A 20,189-nucleotide genomic window follows, 5' to 3' on the forward strand; every position below is an offset into this window, starting at 1 on the left:
GTGGAGAAAGCACACGTTCCGAGAGGCTGACTTCCTTGAAGTTTTCGCCTCAATCGGGTGATTTTGTCACGTAGACTCCCTTGGAGTTGGTGTGGCAGGGAAGCCACCTTACAGCGAAGGGAGTCTGGCAATGGGCACATGACTGCAGGATCAATTATACCACATTATGATATAATACATGGTATCACTTAGGAACTTCCAATCTGACCCTTTATTAGTATAGGTCTTTCTTCTTTTTAACTTTTTGTTTATTTGTTTTTTATTGTCACACAGCTTCTTCTCCTCCCTCTCCCTCCAGCAGCCCACCCTGCAATGCACCTCTTTTTCCAGACTGTTGTCATACATACTCGATTTGGACAGTTCTTCCCCTCATCTGTTTTGTTGCAGGGTTCATTATCTATAAACTCTTTCCCCATTCTTTCTCCAACCTAGTATGGTTCATTGTTGTTGTTATGTGCCGTCGAGACACTTGCCACTCATAGCAACCCTATGTACAAGAGACCTCAACGCTTCTCTATCCTGTGCCAACCTCATTGTCTCCAACACAGCTACTCCCATTACCCCAATCACTGAATTGATCCATCACATCAAGGGTCTTCCTCTCTTGCACCATCCCTCCATCCTCCCAAACATGATGTACCTCTCCAAGGACTGGTCCTTCCTTGCAACATGTCCAAAGTATGTCAGACGAAGCTTCAGAATCCTTGCCTCCAAGAAGGAGCCTGGTTTCACCCACTCCGAAACAAACTTGTTTGTTCTCCTAGCAGTCCATGGTATATTCAACTCTCTTCTCCAGCACCACAGCTCAAAGTCATCAATTACCTTTCTATCATCCCTACTCACTGTCCACCTCTCTGACACATAGCACACAATTGCAAAGACTATAGCCTGGATCAGGTGCACCTTAGTGTTCAGCCTGACGTCATTGCTCTTCAGTACTCTAGAGAGGTCCCTGACAGCTGACTTTCCCAATACAATTCCTCTCTTGATTTCCTGGCTGCTGGTACCAAGAGTGTTAACAGTGGAACCAAGTAAACTAAAACTGCTAGCAATCTCGATCTTCACCATCCATAATGATGCTGCCAATTGGCTCAATGGTGAGAATCTTTGTTTTCTTATGTTGAGCTTCAATCCATGTTGAAGACTGCAGTCCTTGATCATCTGCAGCAAGTGCTTCAGGTCCTCCTCAGTTTCAGCAAGCAAGGTTGTGTCATCTGCATAACACAGGTTGTTGATGAAACTTCCACCAATCCTGACGCCACATTCCTCCTCATACAGTCCAGCCTCCCAGGTGATCTGTTCTGCATACGGATTGTAAAGGTATGGAAACAGAATACAACCCGGGTGGACACTCTTCCGGATTTAGAACAACTAAAAACTAGCTTGAGGAAACATCCTCTGGAATAGTTGCATTATTCTTTAAAATACAATGTATGTTTAGGACAATTGTATGATACAGTATCTCAGATAACTAGAAATTACAGATACAGGAATCAAGGTGTGGGAGGAGCACTACCCTTCACATCATCATCAGGTAGCATCTCTGGGATTGCAATGCAGCTTCTTGCCACTAGGCCACCAGAGCTCCCAGTATTTTAAATTCTTAATAGAGTTTAATTCTCAAGGCAGAGCTTTTTCAGTACTTAAGCTAAGCTAAGCTACTGTTTGGTTTTAAGATAATGTCAGAAGCTGTTTTTTCCTTTAAGTGTCAAAATTTCTCAGGATAAGAGATTCAGGGGTTCATCCACACCCACCCCATGACTCCAGAAAGTCTGGCATCCATGAGAATGTAACTCTCTTCTACAGTTTTCTCCTTTTGATCTGAATTCTTCTATAGCATCTTTGATTAAGATATTTAGTAACTGTAGCCAAGAACCATCCAGTTCTTTGATTTCATAGCAAAGAAGGCAGTTATTCATGGAGGTAATTCGTCACACATTTCATGTCTTCCTCCTCCTTTTCCTGACTCCTTCCTGTCTTGCTGCAGGTGCATAGAGACCTTTTTTTTTTTTTTACTTAGATGATGACTTGAAAGATTTTAAAACTCCAGGCACTCCTTAATGAACTAGGAAGTAGAACAGAAACACTAAACTTGTTTTGTGCCAATTAGCTGTCATGTCCCATGAAACCATGACCCTAAAGCCTCCGCACCAAGGAGTCAAATCCCATGAAGTGTTGGGTTGTACGGAAACAGACTTAGAAGCTGCTCTTATTGTTATTATTATTATAGCTACTATACAATTTTTGCAAATTTAACTTTCACAGGTGTACAACTTATTGACAGCAATTACTATAATCAGCTATTGCAATCCAAGCTCTAATCAATGCCATCTTTTTCTCACCATTAACTCCTTTTTTCTTCCTCAGCCCTGTCCCTGCTAACCACTAATTAACTTTGGTTTCTACACATCTGCCTCTTCTTGTATTTTTGCATTAATGAGATCATAACAATATTTAGCTTTTTGTGATTGGTTTATTTCCTTCAGCACAGCATCTTCAAGCTCCATCCATAGAGTTGTTGTTGTTGTTCATTGTTAGCGAGTCAGAATTGACTCATAGTTGACCCTCTGGTGGGTTTTTAGAGGCAGTAAATTGCATGGAAGGAGATTGTGCATCTTTCTCCTGTGAAGCTGCTGGTGGATTTGAGCCACGTGCCTTGGAGTTGGCAGCCACAACTCTTTACCACAAAGCCGTCAGTGTATTGATGTATCAAGACTGAGTTTCTCCTTCTGTCTGAATGGTATTAAGAAGGTTTCTTTCTGTGACCATCTGTGACTCTGCCTGAGGGCTTTTTGTCTGGCTGAGGGAGCATGTTTGTGCTCAGGGCAAGCTAAGAATGCTAGAAAGTTAACACTCTCAGAAGTCACCCTCAACCCAAAACAAGAGTTGACAGAACTCTAGTTTCTTTGCACCTCAGGTAGGATTCTCTGAGACAGCCATAACAGAGATTGCCAGCAGGACTGAGGCCCAGTTTCATCAGCTGCCCTCCTGCTCTACTACCCACCCACCACCATCTACTTGATTCTGATTCATAGCAACACCCCCCTCCCCCAATCAGGTTTTCAAGGCTGTAAAAAGAGGAGACTGCTTCATGGTTTTTTGTTTGTTTGTTTTTTGCAGGACAGCTGATGGATTCAAACCACTGACCTTTTGATTAGCAGCCCAACACAGAACTCACTATGTCACCAGCTTTATTCCTCTGTCACTTTTATTTGGCCTCCTGCTCTTTCCCTTCCCTTTCTCATGTCTTCACACCCCTACCAGTGCTAGCCAGCATTACCTCACAAATAGACTATTACGCTCAGATTCTTGACTTAGGATCTGCTTTGGAGGAACTTACACTGGTCTGTCAGGTAATTATATTGCGGTAGCTTGCATGTTATGGAAGTGAGGCCACTTTAAATACCAACAGGATCAACCAGGTGGGCAGGCTTCAATGAAGTTGCCAGACTGAGACCAAATAGGAAGGAAGATCTGGAGATTCACTTTTGAAAAATCAGCCAGTAAAGATTGTCTGATTCACTTGTTTTGGACCCATCACTCTAGGAGGTGTCAACTGCTGAAGAAGGACATCGTGTTTGGTAGAGCAGAGGGCTAGCAAGGATGAGGAAGACCCTTGGTGAGAGGGTTTGGGCCCAACAGCTGTTAACAATAAACCCTAACGTACTTGCTATAGTGAGCACGATGCAATACAACATTTTTTCTGAGGGTTTTGTGTGTGTGTGTGTGTTTCTACATTTTCATAGGTAATGTTAATTGATACAACAGCATTTTGTTCTGTTACGTATAAGGTCAACATAAGGCAGACTCAACTCAACAACTAGTCACTATCTACTGAAAATGTTGGCAAAGAATATTGAATATACTCTTCCAGAAGGAACAAGGAAATTTTTCTTGAAGAAAGTGCAAACAGGGTGATTCTTAGAGGCAAGAATAAGAAACTTCATCTCCCATACTTTGGGCACATTGTCAGGAGGTGAAAGTCCTTGGAAAAAAGACACCCTGCTTAGAAATGTGAAGGATCTGACATCCAAGCAGATATATGCACACCCATGTTTATTGCAGCTTTGTTCACAATAGCAAAGAGTTGGAAACAACCTAAGTGCCCATCAACAAACGAATGGCTAGAGAAGCTGTGGTATATTCGCACAATGGAATACTATGCTGCATTAAAAAACAAGGAACTCATGCAATATTATTCAAAATGGTTGACTCTGGAGAACATTATGCTGAGTGAAATATCCCAGTCACAAAAGGACAAATATTACATGATGCCACTGTTGGGGAGAGACTGAGTAAGATGGGTTCAATAATGTATACTGCACTGAAACAGAGGAGGGAGAAAACTGTTTAAAAGAGATATATAACTAGGTATTTCTGTCATCACAGGAGACTAGAGCGAGGGCTACATGGTGGAGGGGACCTGGGGGAGGGTTTGTAAAACAATGAAAGAATCTTTTCTTTTACTTTTCCATAATTTTTGGACTCATGTACTTATAACTTGTTAGTCAAATTTGTGCCTTCTAGGTTGCAACACCCCCATGATATATCTTCAAGGATATGAACATGTACGGCCAAGCACAATCAATAAGAGTGCATCTAAATCCCAAAATCAATCTCCATAATAGTCTATGTGTTTCCTACTGCCAAAGGGGCCCTTTAGAGTAGTGAGAGAAGATCTTCACCCTGAAACCCACAGCGTCCCTTTTCAGCAGGAAGTAGCTAAGAGAATACGCCATCCCCTTTTCCTTATGACTCAGGGTGAAGTCTCTCTCAGGGAGGAGTGATAGGGAATGGCAAAGGACACACTGACAAAGAAGATTAATCAGAACTGGCTTTGACAAGCACTGTGGCATTTGGACAAGAACAAACTGGGAGGAGGGTAGAGAGAATAGTGCAACAAGGAATGAATGGAAACCCAAAATCTCTGTAAATGTTTATGAAAATTAATAAAATATAGAAAAAAAAAGAAATGTGAAGGATCAGGGGAAAAGATAAACCTTGAAGAGATGGCTTATGCACACACATGCTTATCGTGGCTTTGTTCCCAATAGCAAGGAGTTGGAAACAATCCAAATGCCCATCAACAAACAAATGGATACAGAAGTTGTGCTATATTCACACAATGGAATACTACGCTGCATTGAAAAACAAGGAACTCATGCAATATTATTAAAAATGGGTGACCCTGGAGGACATTATGCTGAGTGAAATATCTCAGTCACGCAGGGACAAATACTGCATAATGACACTGTTGTAGAATGGGACTGATATCAGGCTTGGGGTAAGACTGAGAAAAATTGGATAAATTATGTATACTGCATTGAAACAGATGAAGGAGAGAATAATTTAAAAGTGATATATGATAGGGTATTGTGGTCCTCACAAGAGTCCAGAAGTAAGGTTGCATAGTGGAGTGTACTCGGGGTTGTGGGAGGGGTGCAGGGGGATTGTATACCAAAGAAAGAATTTTTGTTATGCATGACAACAATTTGGAATGAGAGGTGAATTGCGGAGAGGGTTGAGAGGGAGAGAAGATGGGGAAGAAAATGGGCAACAATGGAAAAAAGAAAACATTTTTTTTTCTTTCTTGTTGTGTGCTACTGTCGAATCGTATCCAACTGTCACAGGAGGAGATTGCCCCTCCACCTCCAGCAGAGTATCTGGTGGATTCGAATCATGCACCTCTGGGATTGCAGTGCAGCTTCTTGCCACTAGGCCACCAAAGCTGACTAAAATAAAACATTTTTTATGTTAAAAAATTATGGTTTTGAGCTGTCAAAACGCAAATTCACTGTCATTAAATCTGTTCTGACTCATGGTGACTCTCATTAGGTTTCCAAGTCTGTAAATGTCAATGGGTGGACACTGATCATTTCCTCCCTCAGAGCTGCTGGTGGATTCAATCTACCAGAGATTCGGGTCTTCTGGGTTAGTGTGTGACTCAGTGTGGACTACAACACCAGAGCTCCCTTGCTCGGCTATAGAAATTCTTTATATATTCTAGGTATTAGACACTAATCTCAGGTGGTTTAGTGGAAAGGAGTTGCACTGTCAACCCAAAGGGACTTGATTCAAACCCACCAGCTGCTTCTCAAGAGAAAGATGAGCAATCTCTTTCCATGTGATTTACTGTCTCTGAAAACCCCCTGGAAGGTAAGCTAGGAGTCGGTTCCTACCTGAAGGCACATAATAACAACACCTGGTGCTGTTAGGTGCCACTGAGTTGAGTACAAGTCATAGTGACTGATGAACAACAGATCTGAACCCCATCCTGTGTCATCCTCATCATTTCTGACACACTTGAGCCCATTGCTGTGATCACTGTATCAACCCGTCTCATTGGGAGTCTTCCTCTCTTTCACCGACCATCCACCTTTCCAAAAATATCCTTCTCCAAGAAATAGCCTCACCTGGCAATATGCCCAAAGTATGAGAGATGAAGCTTTACCATCTTTACCTCCAAAGAGCATTCTGGCTGCACTTTTTCAAAAACTTGTCTGTTTGTTCTTTTGACAGTTCATGGGTCATTCAGTACTCTTCTCCAACACTACTACTCAAAGGCATCAGTTCTTCTGTCATCGTTATTCCTTGTCCAGATCTCAGATGCATAGCAGGTGAATGGAAAGAATGTAGCCTGAATTAGGCATATCTTAGTCTTTAAACCGACTCTTCAATATCTTGGAGAGATTCCTGCCAGCAGATTTGCCCAATATATTACATCTCCTGATCTCCTGAGCGCTGGTACCAAGGGCACTGATTTTTTTATCCAAGTAAGATGAAATAATTGACAACTTCAATCTTTTCTCCATCTATCACAATGTTGCCTATTGGTCCAGTGATGAAGATTTTTATTTTCTTGTTGTAATCCATAGTGAAGGTTACATAGTCCTTGATCTTGTGCAACAAGCATTTCAAGTCCTCCTTATTTTCAGCAAGCAGAATTCTGCATAACACAGGTTGTTGATGAGTCTTCCTCCGATCCTGATGCCACATTTCTCTACATAGAGTCCAGCTTTACAAATTATTTGTTCAGCATACAGATTGAGTAAGTAAGAAGGATACATCCCTGATACACATTTTTTTTCTGATTATACACCATGCACTGTTACCTTGGATAACACTTCTTAGTCTAGGTATAGATTTTGAAAGTGCACAATTAAGCGTTCTGGGGTTCACATTCTTCTCAATGTTAGCTGTCGTTTAATTATGATCCTCCCAGTCAAATGCCTTCGCGTAGTCAACAAAACGCAAATAAACTTTCTTCTGGTATTCTCCGTTTTCAGCCAGGATCCATCTGACATCAGCAATGCTATCCCTCATGCATGGCTACTTCAAGCCCTGCTTGAGCTTTTGGCAGTTCTCTGTCAATATACTGTTCTAAGCAGAGGTCTGAGGGCAACTAAGAAGACAGGTAAGTCCTGCCAGGGAGTACCTGAAGCCTGGAGCAGAATAGGTATATAGTTCCCAAATAATGTGTCCCCTTCTGTGGATTGTCTCTGTTGATAAAGTCCTTTGATGCACATAAATGTTAACATTTTTAGGAAGTCTAGTGTATAGATTTCCTATTTTTTGCTTTTGGTACCAAATTCTTTGTTGTAAATAAACTAGGTTCCATAGCATTACTTCTACATTTTGTTGCAAGAGATTATGGCTATAGTTCTTATAGTTAGATCTTTCATAAGCTTTGAATTAATCTTTTTTTTAATTTGGTGAGAAGTATGAGTCCAACTTCTTTCATTTGCATGTGCAGATCCAGTTGTCCTATTCACCAAAGGCTAGTCTTTGCCCATTCAATGGATTTCACATGTTTGTTGAAAATCAATTAGCCATAGCTCTTTCTCTCACAATTGCTTGCTATGCATCAGAGAGCTGGACAATGGCTAGGGAGGATAGAAGGAGAATTGATGCCTTTGAGTTGTGGTGCTGGAGAAGAGTATAGAATATACTATGGACTGCTAGGAAAACAAACAGGTTCGTCCTACAGAGGGTGAAGCCAGGCTGCTCCTTGGAGTCAAGGATTCTGAAGCTTCATCTGATATACTTTGGACATGTTGCAAGGCGGGATCAGTCCTTGGAGAGAGACATCATGCTTGGGAGGGTGGAGGGACAGAGAAAGTGAGGGAGACCATCAATGAGATGGATTGATATAGTGATTGAGGTAATGAGGGTAGGTGTGTCAGAGACAATAAGGTTGGCAGAGGATAGAGCAGGTTTCAGGCTGTTATACATAAGGTTGCTATGAGTTGCAAGTGACTAGACAGCACGTAACAACAATAAACAACATAGCTCTTTGGTCTGGGCCGCAGAAGCAAGCTGATGAAGCAAAAGTCATCGTTTGGAAAGTGTCACAGTAAGACGCACACACGTGGTGTGGCCTCTGTGGCTCCGAGGCCCACCACCTCCAGAAGGCCACCAGTGGAAATTGTGACGACCCTGCCAAGCACAAGAGAAAGTGCCAAGGCAAAATGCCCACAGTACTGGTCGTGTGAGGCACCTAAAGAGTATCTAGCGCAGACTCAGGCCTGGAGCACGTGAAGGAACAACACCCATACCCAAAAGGGCAGCTATTGCAGCATCCAGTTCATCTTAAGAATGTCAGTGTTTAGGAGCTCTGGTGGCCTAGTGGCAAGAAGCTGCACAGCAATCCCAGAGGTACACAGTTCGAATCCATCAGATGCTCTGCAAGAGAAGGAGGGACAATCTCTTCCTGTACCAGTCAGAGTCGATTTGACAGTACACACCCAACAAAATAATACAAGAAAAATTAGAATGTCAGTGTTTAGTTCTGCAACAAATGTTCTGCTATTGAAAAAAGAAAGTAAATCAATTAGCTATTGTTATATTGGGAGCTCTGGTGATATAGTCCATGGATATTTGCACTGCTAACCCCAAGACCAAGGCATCTCTCCAGCAGTTCGAATCCACCAGTGATTCTGAGAGAGAAAAATGGACAATCTCCTCCCATGAGATTTATAGCCTGAAAGAAACCAGCTGGAGTGTCAGCTATGAGTTGGTTCCAACTCAATGGTAATGATTGAGTGGTAAGAATATAGATTTGTTTCTGGCCTGTCAATTCTATTCCACTGTTCTATGTATCTAGTATGAAACCACTACCAGATTGTTTTGCGTAAGGAGCCCAGGTAGTGCTGGACCTGCAAACTGGAAGGTAAATAATTCAGACCCTTCAGCCACCTGCAAGAGAAAGAGGAGACAGGCAACCCCCATGAGGATTTACAGCCTCAGAATTGACTCAGCCACAATGAGTTTGCTTTGGAAGTTGGTTTTTTGCTTATTGTAACTTTATAGTATGTTTTGAAATGAGCAAATGTTGCCTTTTTTTCCAAGACTGTTTTGACTGTTAAGGTCCCTTTACAATCCCCTATCAATCTGAGGACTGACTTTTCTATTTCTGCAAAGAGAGCTGTTGGAATTATCCTGGGGATTACCATTTGGGTAATTTTGATGTGAGTTTTTAAAATTTTTTTTATTATTATTAAATTTTAATGAATATTTACAGAGATTTTGGGTTTTCATTCATTGTTGTACTATTTTCTCTACCCTCCTCCCCAGTTCGTTCTTCTTTTTTCCCCCCCTTGAAAGTCTGTTTTTTTAAAAGATTTTTTTAAATTATTTTAATTCTTTTTGTGTGAGTGTACCGTCAAGTCAGATCTGACTGGTACAGGAGGAGATTGTCCCTCCTTCCCCGGCAGAGCATCTGGTGGATTCGAACTGTGCACCTCTGGGATTGTAGTTGCAGCTCCTTGCCACTAGGCCACCAGAGTGAAAGTCTGTTTTAATTGTCCAATTGCCACAGTGCTTGTCAAAGCCAGTTCTGATTAATCTCCTTTGTCAGTGTGTCCTTTGCCATTCCCTATCATTCCTCCCTGAGAGAGACTTCACCCTGAGTCATAAGGAAAAGGGGATGGCGTATTCTCTTAGCTACTTCCTGCTGAAAAGGGACGCTGTGGGTTTCAGGGTGAAGATCTTCTCTCACTACTCTAAAGGGCCCCTTTGGCAACAGGAAAAAAGTAGACTATTATGGAGGTTGATTTTGGAATTTAGATGCACTGTTATCAGTTGTGCTTAGCTGTACATGTTCATATCCTTGAAGATGTATCATGGAAGTGTTGCAGCCTAGAAGACACAGATTTAACTAACAAGTTAAAAGTAACATGAGCCAAAAATTAAAAAGCAACAATATTCCAAGTAGAGGTTCGAATAGTGGCACAAATCAAGTTACAGAGGGAAAGTTCTTACAATAAAAGGCCTATTGACTAGCGCTTTGTCTATTATAGTATAAAAGTTAGGAACCACAAGATGTAGAGGCTCAACTATGTCATTTATTGTTCTTAAGTCCTGGAGCAAATTCCATCTGCCACTGGGTTGTTTTACAACTTGGAAGTCCGTATGCAAGGCAGAGGTGAAGTAAGGAACTGCTTATGAGGTTTTCCAACAATTCCAACAACTAAGAAATAGTGAGAAGAGTTGGGACCTAAGAAGGCTTTTAGGACCAAATAGTAGGCTCTTGTGTCCAGGAGAAAATGAATATACTTACCAGTAATGTTAATGCTCACCCACAGCTCTTCTGGGAGGATCTAAATTTTTGAAGCAATTTTGACGTTTTAACAAAGCTTTTAATATACAGCACTAGTCTTTCTCTTGTTGTTTTTTTAAAATTTTATTTTATTATTTTTGTGTGAGTGTACCATCAAATCAGATCTGACTGGTACAGGAGGAGATTGTCCCTCCTTCCCCGGCAGAGCGTCTGGTGGATTCGAACCGTGCGCCTCTGGGATTGTAGTTGCAGCTTCTTGCCACTAGGCCACCAGAGCTCCCCTAGTCTTTCTCTTGTTAAACTTGCTTCTAGATATTTTATTCTTTTGGTTTTTTTTTTTTAAATTATGTACTACTGAGTCAGAACTGACTCATAGCCAACTCTCCAGTAAGTTCTCATAGATAGTAAAGTGCATAGGAGGAAATTACCTTTTTCCCACAGAGCAGCTGGTAGATTTGAACCACCAGAAATCCCAACTGGGTTTAGAAGAGGTTGTGGTACTAGAAACATTATTGCTAATGTCAGATGGATCTTGGCAGAAAACAAAGAGTACCAGTTGAATGTCTGTGTTTCATTGACTATTCAAAGGCATTTGACCATGTGCATCATAACAAATTGTGGCTAACCTCTTCGAAAATGGGAATCCCAGAACACTTGATTGTGCTTATGCAAAACCTATACTTGGATCAGGAAGCAGTCCTTAGAACAGAGCAAGAAACAGTTCATGACTAAAAATCAAGAAAGGAGTGCATCAGGGATGCATCCTGTCTCTGTACCTTTTTCATTAATATGCAGAACAGATCATTTGGGAAGCAAGCAGGGCTTTATGAGGAGAAATGTGACATCAGGATTGGAGGAAGACTCATCAACAACCTATGCAGATGACACACCTTGCTTGCTGAAACTGAGGAGAACCTGAAGCGCTTGCTGCAGAAGGTTAGGGCTGTAGTCTTCAATATGGATTGAAGCTCACCATCAAGAAGACAAAGATTCTCACCACTGGGTCAGTTGTCAGCACCATGGTAGATGGTGAAGATATTGAGGTTGTTAACAATTACAGCTTGCTCGGCTCCACAGTCAGGAAATCAAAAGATGAATTGTATTGGGGAAATCTGCGCTCCCCTCTCCAGAATACTGAACAGCAACAATATCAGTCTAGATACTCAGGTGTGCCTAATCCAGGCCAAAGTTTTCGCAATTACTTGTTATGCATCAGCGAGCTGCACAATAACTAAGGATGACAGAAGAATTGATGCCTTCAAATTGGTGCTGAAGAAAAGTCTTAAACATACCATGGACCAACAAGAAAATAAATAGATATGTCTTGGAGAGGATGAAATCCAGTTTCTCCTTAGAGGCTAGGATTTTGAAGCTCCGTCTTGTATACTTTGGGCACATGGCCAAGAGAGACTGGTTCTTGGTGAAGGACATCATGCTTGGAAGGGTGGAGGGACAGCTCAGGAAAGGAAGATCCCGAGTGAGCTGGATTGTTACAGTGACTGGGGCGATGGGGGTAGGTGTGTCAGAGTCAGTGAGACTGGCTCAGGACAGGGCTTCAGAGCTGCTGCACATAGGGTTGTTGTGGGTCGCAGGTGACTCGATGGCACATAACAACAACCTATGTTTGGATTGACAACGCAGTTCCTTACCACTAAACTACCAGAGCTCCCTCATTCTTTTATAGATTTTATATGAAATTGTTTTCCTAATTTTATTTTCATATTGTCTATGCCTTATTGTTCTTTTTCAAAGTAATATGCTAGAAATACACCATAAATATTTATTATTGAAAGGACAGTATGTTTAGAGTATTCTGTAAAATGCTCCAGCAAAAACAAACACATGAAACAAGAAGGGTAGAATTTCAATAATGGTCATGTTGGGTGGAGGGGACCTTCTGGATATTTGAAAGTTTCCATAATAATTTTGAAAAATAATGTTAATATTGTGTCAGATACAGTAAGATTGGCACAGTTTAGAGCAGGATTTAGGGCTGTTGTACATAGGGTCACTATGAGTTGAAGGCAACACGACAGCATGTAACAACAACAATGCTAATAGCAATATGTAGAGTAGCCCACTGACCTTGAGTGAATTTCAACCCGCGATGAGCCTGAGTCACTAAGTGCAGCTGCTCCATAGAGTTTTCTTCCCGGTAGCCTTTACAGAAGCAGATTGGGAGGCGGAGGGAAGCAGCAGATTGCCAGACCTTTTTTCTGTGAAAGAAACCCACCAAGTGGGTTTGAACCCTTAACTTTAGTTTACTAGTTGAGTGCAAACTATTTGTGCCATCAATGGAGATAATATGCAAAGTATTTCTAAGAATTCATAGCCATATGCATTTATGAGTGAAGATATAGAGCTTAACAGCAAATGGAAAGTTGTGTGGCCATATCTTTCATGGTCCCTTGACAAAAGGCTTTACCCCAAAAAAGAAAAGATGAACTGGTGACTACCTCTCACAACACAGACTGCCCTCCCCAGAGCTTGTGGTAAACACTGATGAACTGCTTTAATAAAATGAACTGCTGTTTATAAAATATTTCTATTGCTTCTATTTCTGAGCCAAAGTGAAAGTGCACTTTCCTGCCCCCTTGTGGTTGTTTAAGGGCATGTGATTCGTACAAACTGATGTGTTGAGGACAAAAAAATTGTTGCTTCTGGACAGGAGCAATTAATTACCGATATAAGACCCTTCAGAACTCTTTTTTTTTTTCCTTTATGGCATGGTGGTCAACACTGAGAAAGTGGCTATTCTATCAGTCTTTGTTCCTGAGTGATTGAGATAGAAGAACCTGCTTGTTGATAATGATGCGAAGGTAGCTTGAATAAGAAAGAAACATTTGCTGTCCTAAGCCACTGAAATTTGTGTTATTTCTTAGCATAGCATAGTTTTGTTTATTATTATCAGTGCAGTGACATATAGAACCATTCATACAGACTCTCTGGTAAAAATCAGGATGATAATTAGAAGGAATATTACACTAATTTGTATTATGCTGTGATTAACTGTCATTGAGTTGACCCCAGAGGCATGTCAAACCAATATACCACGTAACCAAATACTGTCTAGTGTTGCACCATCCGCATGGCAGGTTGTTGATGGTGCTGTTGCAATCCATAGTGTTTTCATTGGCTTATTTTCTATAGATTGTTAGGTTGGTTGGTTTGTTTTTCTCCTAGTCCATCTTAATCTGGGCTTTCCTCTGAAACCTGTTTAGCATAATGGCAATATGCAAGTCACGTCTGATAGGTTCAAGAAGCTAGACTACACAAAGAAGAATGTGGAAGTGTGGTATCAGAACTGGAGGAAGACTTCTCAACAACCTACCTGATGCAAATAATGTAATCTTGCTCGAAGAAAGCGAAGACCTTAAGTACTTACTGAAAAAGATCAAAGACTAAGGCTTTCAAAATGGTTTACATCTCAATATGAAGAAGACAAAAATCCTCACCACTGGACTAGCAGGCCAGTGAGAGATGAGAGAAAGATTAAAGTTGTCAACAATTTCCTTTCATTTGGTTCCACAATCAACACTCATGATGGCAGCAGTCAAGAAATAAAAAGTTAAAAAAAAAGAAATAAAAAGTTATCCTGGAGAAATCTACTAAGGACCTCTTCAAACTGCTAAGAGCAAGGATGTCAGTTTGTAGACTAAGGTGTCATTATCTTTTCAATTGCTTTCTTTTTTTTTTAATTGTTATTTTAATGCGAATTTACAGAAAACATGGTTTTCCTCTCATTCATTGTTGCACATTTTCCTCCCTACCTTTCCCCACAGTTTGCTTTTCTCTTTACAAATACTCTTTCCTTATTCCACAATTTCCTCCCCTTCCCCCAGACCACTTTGCTATGCACCTCTTATTCTGGGCTGTTGCACTAATACCTAATCATACTTTTAGACAGTTATTTCCCTCATCTTTTTAAACGCAGTGTTTATAATTTATCCTCTTTTCTTAGTTCCCCCCAACCCTCATGTCAGTCTTGTTTTATAACAGTGCCATTATGCAGTCTTTGTCCTTTTGTGACTGAGAAATTTCACTCAGCATAATGTTCTCCAGGATCTCCCATTTTGTGAAATATTTTATGAGTTCCTTGTTTTTCAGTGTTGTGTAGTATCCCACTGTGTGAATATATCACAGCTTCTCTATCCATTAGTTTGTTGGGGGACACATGGGTTATTTCCATTTCAACTGCTTTCTATGCATTTTTAAGGTGGGCTGTGTATAAGGAAGACTGAAGAAGAATCAATGGCTTTGGATTGTGGTGTTGGAGAAGAATACTGAATATCTCATAGATTGCTAAAGGAACAAACAATTCTGTCTTGAAAAAAGTACAATCAGGGTGCTCCTTAGAGGCAAAGATGGTGAAACTTCATTGAATATACTTTGGGGATTCTGTCAGGAGGGTCCAGTCCTTGGAAAAAGACATCATGCTCAGAGAGGTAGACAATCATCAAGAGAGAAGCTCTTCAACAAGATTGATTGACATAATGACTACAACAATGGCCCAAGCATATGACAAATTATGAGGATAATACAGAATAGGGCAAGTTTCAGATCTGTTGTTTATAGGGCTGCTATGAGTCTAGATGACTCGATGGCACCACACCATAACAACAACTAACGGTGGTTGGACATCAGATGCATTGGCCAGGAATCAAACCCGGTTCTCTCACATAAATGGCAAGAATTCTACTACAAACTACCAATGTCTCCCAGGTATATTATTGGTAGCTTTACTGGGAATCTCCTATCTGTCAAGCACTGAATGTAGGTTGTCTCAATTAACCTTTACGACAAATGTGAGAGGCAAATATCCTATGGCCCGGATGAGAAAACCAAGCCTTAGGAAAACGCACAATTGTTTTACTTGTGGTATGTTGGTTATTGAAGACGTTGTTCATTCTATAATTTGCTGTCTCATATAAAATCCCACAAAATTAATTCTCCCTAGACATTTTAGCAAGAATTCTTTTAGAAAGCAATTTTACATGTATCAAGTACATTAAAACATTCATGCCCTTTTCCTTACTCATGACTCTAGTCTGGGCTTTTTATAGTTAGTTAGATTTCTTGAATAAAAACCAGATTGCTCAGTTCCACAATCAACACTCTTAGCACTAGCAGTCAGGAAGTCAAAAGATGAATTACATAAGGAAAATCTGATGTCAATTATGCAACAGTGAATGAATTTTTTTTTAAGTGAACTGGGGGGGGTAGGGAGGAAAATGTGCAACAATGAATGAATGGAAATCCAATTTTTCTGTAAACTTTCATTAAAATCACAATTTTTTAAAAAGAAAATATACTGTCAGGGACCTCTCCATGGGGCTAAAGAGCAATGGTGTCAGTCTAAAGACTAAGGTGCATCTGATCCAGGCCATGATCTTCACAATTACTTGCTATGCATCAGAGAGCTGGACAATGATCAAGGATGACAAAAAAAAGAATTGCTATCTTTGAGATGTGGTGCTGGAGAAGAGTATTGAACACAACATGGACTGCCAAGAGAAAAAATAGATCTGTCCTGGAGAGGGTGAAACCTATTCTTTGGAGGCAAGGATTTTGAGACTCTGTCTCACATACTCTGGGCATGTAGCCAGGAGGGACCAGTCTTTGGGGAAGGATAGCATGCTTGGGAGGATCAAGGGAGAGTGCAGAAAAGGAAGATATAAAATAAGATAGATTGACACAATAACCGGAGTAATGAGGGTAGGTTTGTCAGAGACAGTGAGGTAGAGCAGGATTCAGAGCTATTGTGTACAGGGTCGCTATGAATGATCTTAGTCGCCTTAAAGGCACATAACAACAAAAATTAATCAACATTAGAGTTTGTCTCTTGAATTAATTAGTATCGTTCCTTAAGCCAAATGTTAAGAGCGTTTCTAGTACAATTCTTCACTTTCACCTTGGAGACCAAGCATGTAAACTTTAATAATCCAAATCCAGGCACAAATATCAGCCTTGCGGTGAAAGTGTTTGTGTTTAATTTCCTGTCAAATTTATTAACTCTGTGACTTTCCTGCCTTTAATAGTAGTCCATATGAACTTTGCTGAAAGATAGCTCCGACAGGCAACAAACATATTTTGAAGTTTTTTTAGATCCATCATATATTCTGTAGAATCAGGGGATACACCTCAGGGTATGAAGCGCTCCGGGCTGAGACAAACCAGAGCTGTCAGTGTGCCTGCGGCGCCCTCTTGTGACTTTGGGCCGCAACAAGACACTAAATTCTGAATCCATCTCCTGAGAGGCAGTGCACCAAATCGCCAATCTAGTCAGTCCCTCCCGTAACAATCGCCTATCTCCTGCTGGTTCACCCAATACCTGAAGGGGCTTCTACTCTTATTCTGTCTTCTTAGACGGGAGTTTGTCACGGTTGGTAACTCCGAGTCACAGCCAATACAGAAACTCTCCAAGTTATTTTATTGCAGTACATACAGATCAGTTAATGCACCTGGGCGAGGAGCCCCGCTTACTAGTCTCCTTGAGGTGACTGCATCCTTGCTTGCAGTCCCTCGGTCCACAGGTCCTTTCCAGACCCTCCTGGAGGCGCCACCACTTCCCCTCCTCGATGCCCGGCCAGCCGGGATCCCTTAGCTCACAGCCTGGATCAGGAAAGGCGTCTGGAGGGGCTGCTTCTTATGTGGTGAGAGGGGAGGTTTTCAGGAAAAGGGTAGCGAAGTACTCTGGCACGACTCCCAGACTTCGTTGCAAGCGGCTGTGCAGTGGGTTCCTATTTCTCCGCGTAGCAGTAGGTCCCGTAGGCTGCCAGTTGAGGGCTGGGGAAGCCAAAGCTGCGCACCCCAGGATCTGGGAGGCCCCCACAACGCGGCCGCGGCACAGTGATAGGGAAGCGCACGCTGCCGTCCGCCAGCCAGCCCCCGTCGCACTGGTCCAGTCCTGAGAACTTCCAGGCCGCGTAGAGGTGCCCGACCTTGGCCACCGCAGCCCCGTGCTGCTTGCATGCCGCGTGGGCTTCAGACAGTGTCAGTCGCCCGGGAACGAAGAACACGTGGCCTGAGGACAGTAGCCAGTCACCAACCGGCACAGAACAGGGCAGAGAACAGAGGGATTCAGACTCCAGGGTAGTGGAGTTGAGGGACAGGCTGGGGACCAAGCTCAGAGTAGGAGGAGGAGATTTACAGTAGCTTGAAGTAGTTGGGGCAGTGGGAGCCTGAATGACTGGGCCACGTGGGGGGCGGGGCCTTGAGATAATAAGACCGCCCCCTCCCCATCTCTTTGAGCGCTCTACCAACACCTGCTTATTCCCCGCTCCTATTCCCTAGGCTCCGCCCGCCCAGCAGCCCGGCCCACTCGTCCCGCCCCTCCTGTAATGATAGCCCCGCCTACACCCGGTAGGTCACGCCCCGGCCTCGCTCCTCCTCCCCCTCCCCCCCGCCCCTCACCGGCCAGCGCCGAGGAGAAGCAGAAGGCGTCATAGCGGTCTCGCTTCCAGTTGCGAGGTCCGTAGCTGCGGATCCCAGGTCGACCCTGGCCGCCGCAGGGAGTGCGCGCTGTGAGCACAGGGTAGCGCACCGAGCCATCGAGCAGCCAGCCTGCGTTACACCAGTCCAGACCTTCGGTCCATGCTGGCCAGATGTGGCAGGGGACAGAGGAATTATAGGCACCAGTAAGCAAAGTAAAGGCAGGTTTACTGTAGTCAACAAGTTAACATTCCCCCCTCGCCCCACTATATCAAATAACCTGCTTCTGGGTATGTTATCTAACTGTCTGCCTCCCAACACCAAACCACCTTCCTACAGAATCTAAAATTTTACAAACCTTAAGTGCAGTAAAGGTGATTTTACTTGCTCTTTTTAATCTCTACAGAACTGTTTGACGTGTTTTAGATCACATCAAAGATGTGGTGAGATTCTCTTGATTATTGAGTAATCTGCCCCTGTTGGCAGGACCCAGAATGAGACCTTGGAACGAGAGTGAAAGCGGTGCTTGGGGTTCACCACTCACCCTGGTAGAGCTGCGCGTAGGTGGCCAGGCGGCCGTCTTGCTCTTCACAGGCCTGCTTGGCCTCATAGTAATTGAACTGGTACCGGCCCCGGCTGGGCTGGTAGGGAAACACCACACCTGGGAGGTGGCAGAGAGTCTGGGGAGGAGGCAGCCTGCGAGAGGGGCCCTGGAGCCGCGAAGGTGACCGGGAAGTGCTGGGGGAGAAGGCTGGGGAGAACCAAGGCAAGGCACCGGGACTGTCGACGCAAGGGAGGAGCCCGAGGGAGTGGAAGAGCCTCACCCTCCAAGCGCAGGGTCAGCGCCACGCTCTCATCCTCGATGCCATTGATGAGCTCGCAGCGATAGCGGCCCTCGTCCTCCAGGCGCACGCCCGCGATGATGAGGGAGGCGTCCAGCCGATGCCCCCTCCGCATCCTCGCACGCCCCCCCAGGGGCCCATAGCCCCGGGCGTGGAGACCGTTGGTGATGAGGATCAGCGTTTCCCGGAGCTCCCCCGGCTCCACCTTGCTCCAGCGCACCTTGTAGCTGGGAGGCGGGGCGCCCAGGACGCAGGGTAGCGTGGCCGTGGCCCCACGGCGGGAGTGAATGACCTCGTGGATGGGGGGCAGGAGGTAGTGGGGGCCGGGGTGGGGCTCTGAGCAGAGGGGGCCACAGTGGCAGGAACCCCCTGACCCCCACTGCCCCTAGTGCCCATTCCAGCCCCTTCCTCCAGATGCGTTCCATGGGCTCCCCCAGTTCTCTCCTCCATTGCCTGCTCTGCTATTGCTCTCACTGCCTCGGTACTCACAAGGGCTGTCCTTTCCTCTCTCCTGAGTCCCTGGAGCCTCCCCCACAATGATTTCCCAGATTCTGGACTGGACTGGGGGCTTACCTGGGTCCCCCAGGGCTTTATGGAAGATGATGACGGTCCAAGGGAGAAGGAAGCTGCAGAACGCGGGGAGGATGAACCAGCCTGCCATGCTGGGAACTCTGTAAGAGGGATACAAACGGCAGGACTGAGGGGAAGGAAGCGGGATTCTTCAGAGGGGACCCTCCAGGTAGAAGCCATAGGGGCAGAAAAGGGCTGGCTGTCTTGACCTCTTCCATTACTTCCTTCCCTGGGAAGGATGGTCTGTCTCTTTAGGACATGTCTTTACTAGTAAATTGGTCTTTGCTTTTTACCTTAAAAAAAGGGGGAGCTGTCTTTGGTTGAAGGACAGTAACAAAATCCTTTAGGCCTCCTGGGGCCTCTCTTCTCTGAGAAGCAGTCAGTAAGTTCTGATTTAGCACCTCATCTATGGATTCCTTTCACATCACAACTGCTACTTTGCAAGTCTGTCCATCAGGACTTCCAGACTTTCTCCCAACTTCCAGCTCCTGACACTTCAGTTCTCCATCTGATGTGATCATGTCATCCACCTGCTGGTGATAGTGGCTGTCACTGCCCTGACCAAGTCCATCTTCTAACCAGCCTCTCCCACATCCCTGCCCTACACCAGCTCCACCCTCTGTCTGGTAGTCGAGGCAAGGTGGACTTCCAGCACTTCCCAAAAACGTCCACTTTGCCCTGACCTCCTTTTCATAGGCAGCAGACTGGGCCTGGGCCTTGATGCCTCCAGAAATCACTTTCTCAGTCCTCAGTTCGCCACACTGTATGCACTTTGATCTACTTGTCTA

At 43.7% G+C, this 20,189-nt stretch overlaps 1 protein-coding gene across 1 annotated transcript; it reads right to left on the reverse strand.

The window, feature by feature from the left end:
• Positions 1-17,298: 17,298 nt before the first annotated feature.
• Positions 17,299-19,492, reverse strand: HAPLN2 (hyaluronan and proteoglycan link protein 2). Its single transcript, XM_006895905.1, has 5 exons — positions 19,405-19,492; positions 18,814-19,167; positions 18,534-18,650; positions 17,972-18,154; positions 17,299-17,582 (listed from the first exon to the last, which is right to left on the reverse strand). The coding sequence occupies exons 1-5, from the start codon at positions 19,490-19,492 to the stop codon at positions 17,299-17,301; spliced, it is 1,026 nt and encodes a 341-aa protein (XP_006895967.1).
• Between the last annotated feature and the right edge of the window lie 697 nt (positions 19,493-20,189).

This window comes from Elephantulus edwardii, unplaced genomic scaffold (assembly GCF_000299155.1).
Source record: "Elephantulus edwardii isolate Elephantulus edwardi_28Jun2011 unplaced genomic scaffold, EleEdw1.0 scaffold00176, whole genome shotgun sequence".
Lineage (NCBI taxonomy): Eukaryota > Metazoa > Chordata > Mammalia > Macroscelidea > Macroscelididae > Elephantulus > Elephantulus edwardii.

What these genes read in the sequence shown, in the direction of transcription:
- HAPLN2 (XM_006895905.1), bottom strand. Translation starts at nt 19,492, where the DNA reads ATGGCAGGCTGGTTCATCCTCCCCGCGTTCTGCAGCTTCCTTCTCCCT. An exon ending in TAAAGCCCTGGGGGACCCAG is followed by an intron (nt 19,168 to 19,404) that starts GTAAGCCCCCAG and finishes CCCTCTGCTCAG; the next exon opens with AGCCCCACCCCGGCCCCCAC. An exon ending in CTACGCGCAGCTCTACCAGG is followed by an intron (nt 18,155 to 18,533) that starts GTGAGTGGTGAA and finishes ACATCTGGCCAG; the next exon opens with CATGGACCGAAGGTCTGGAC.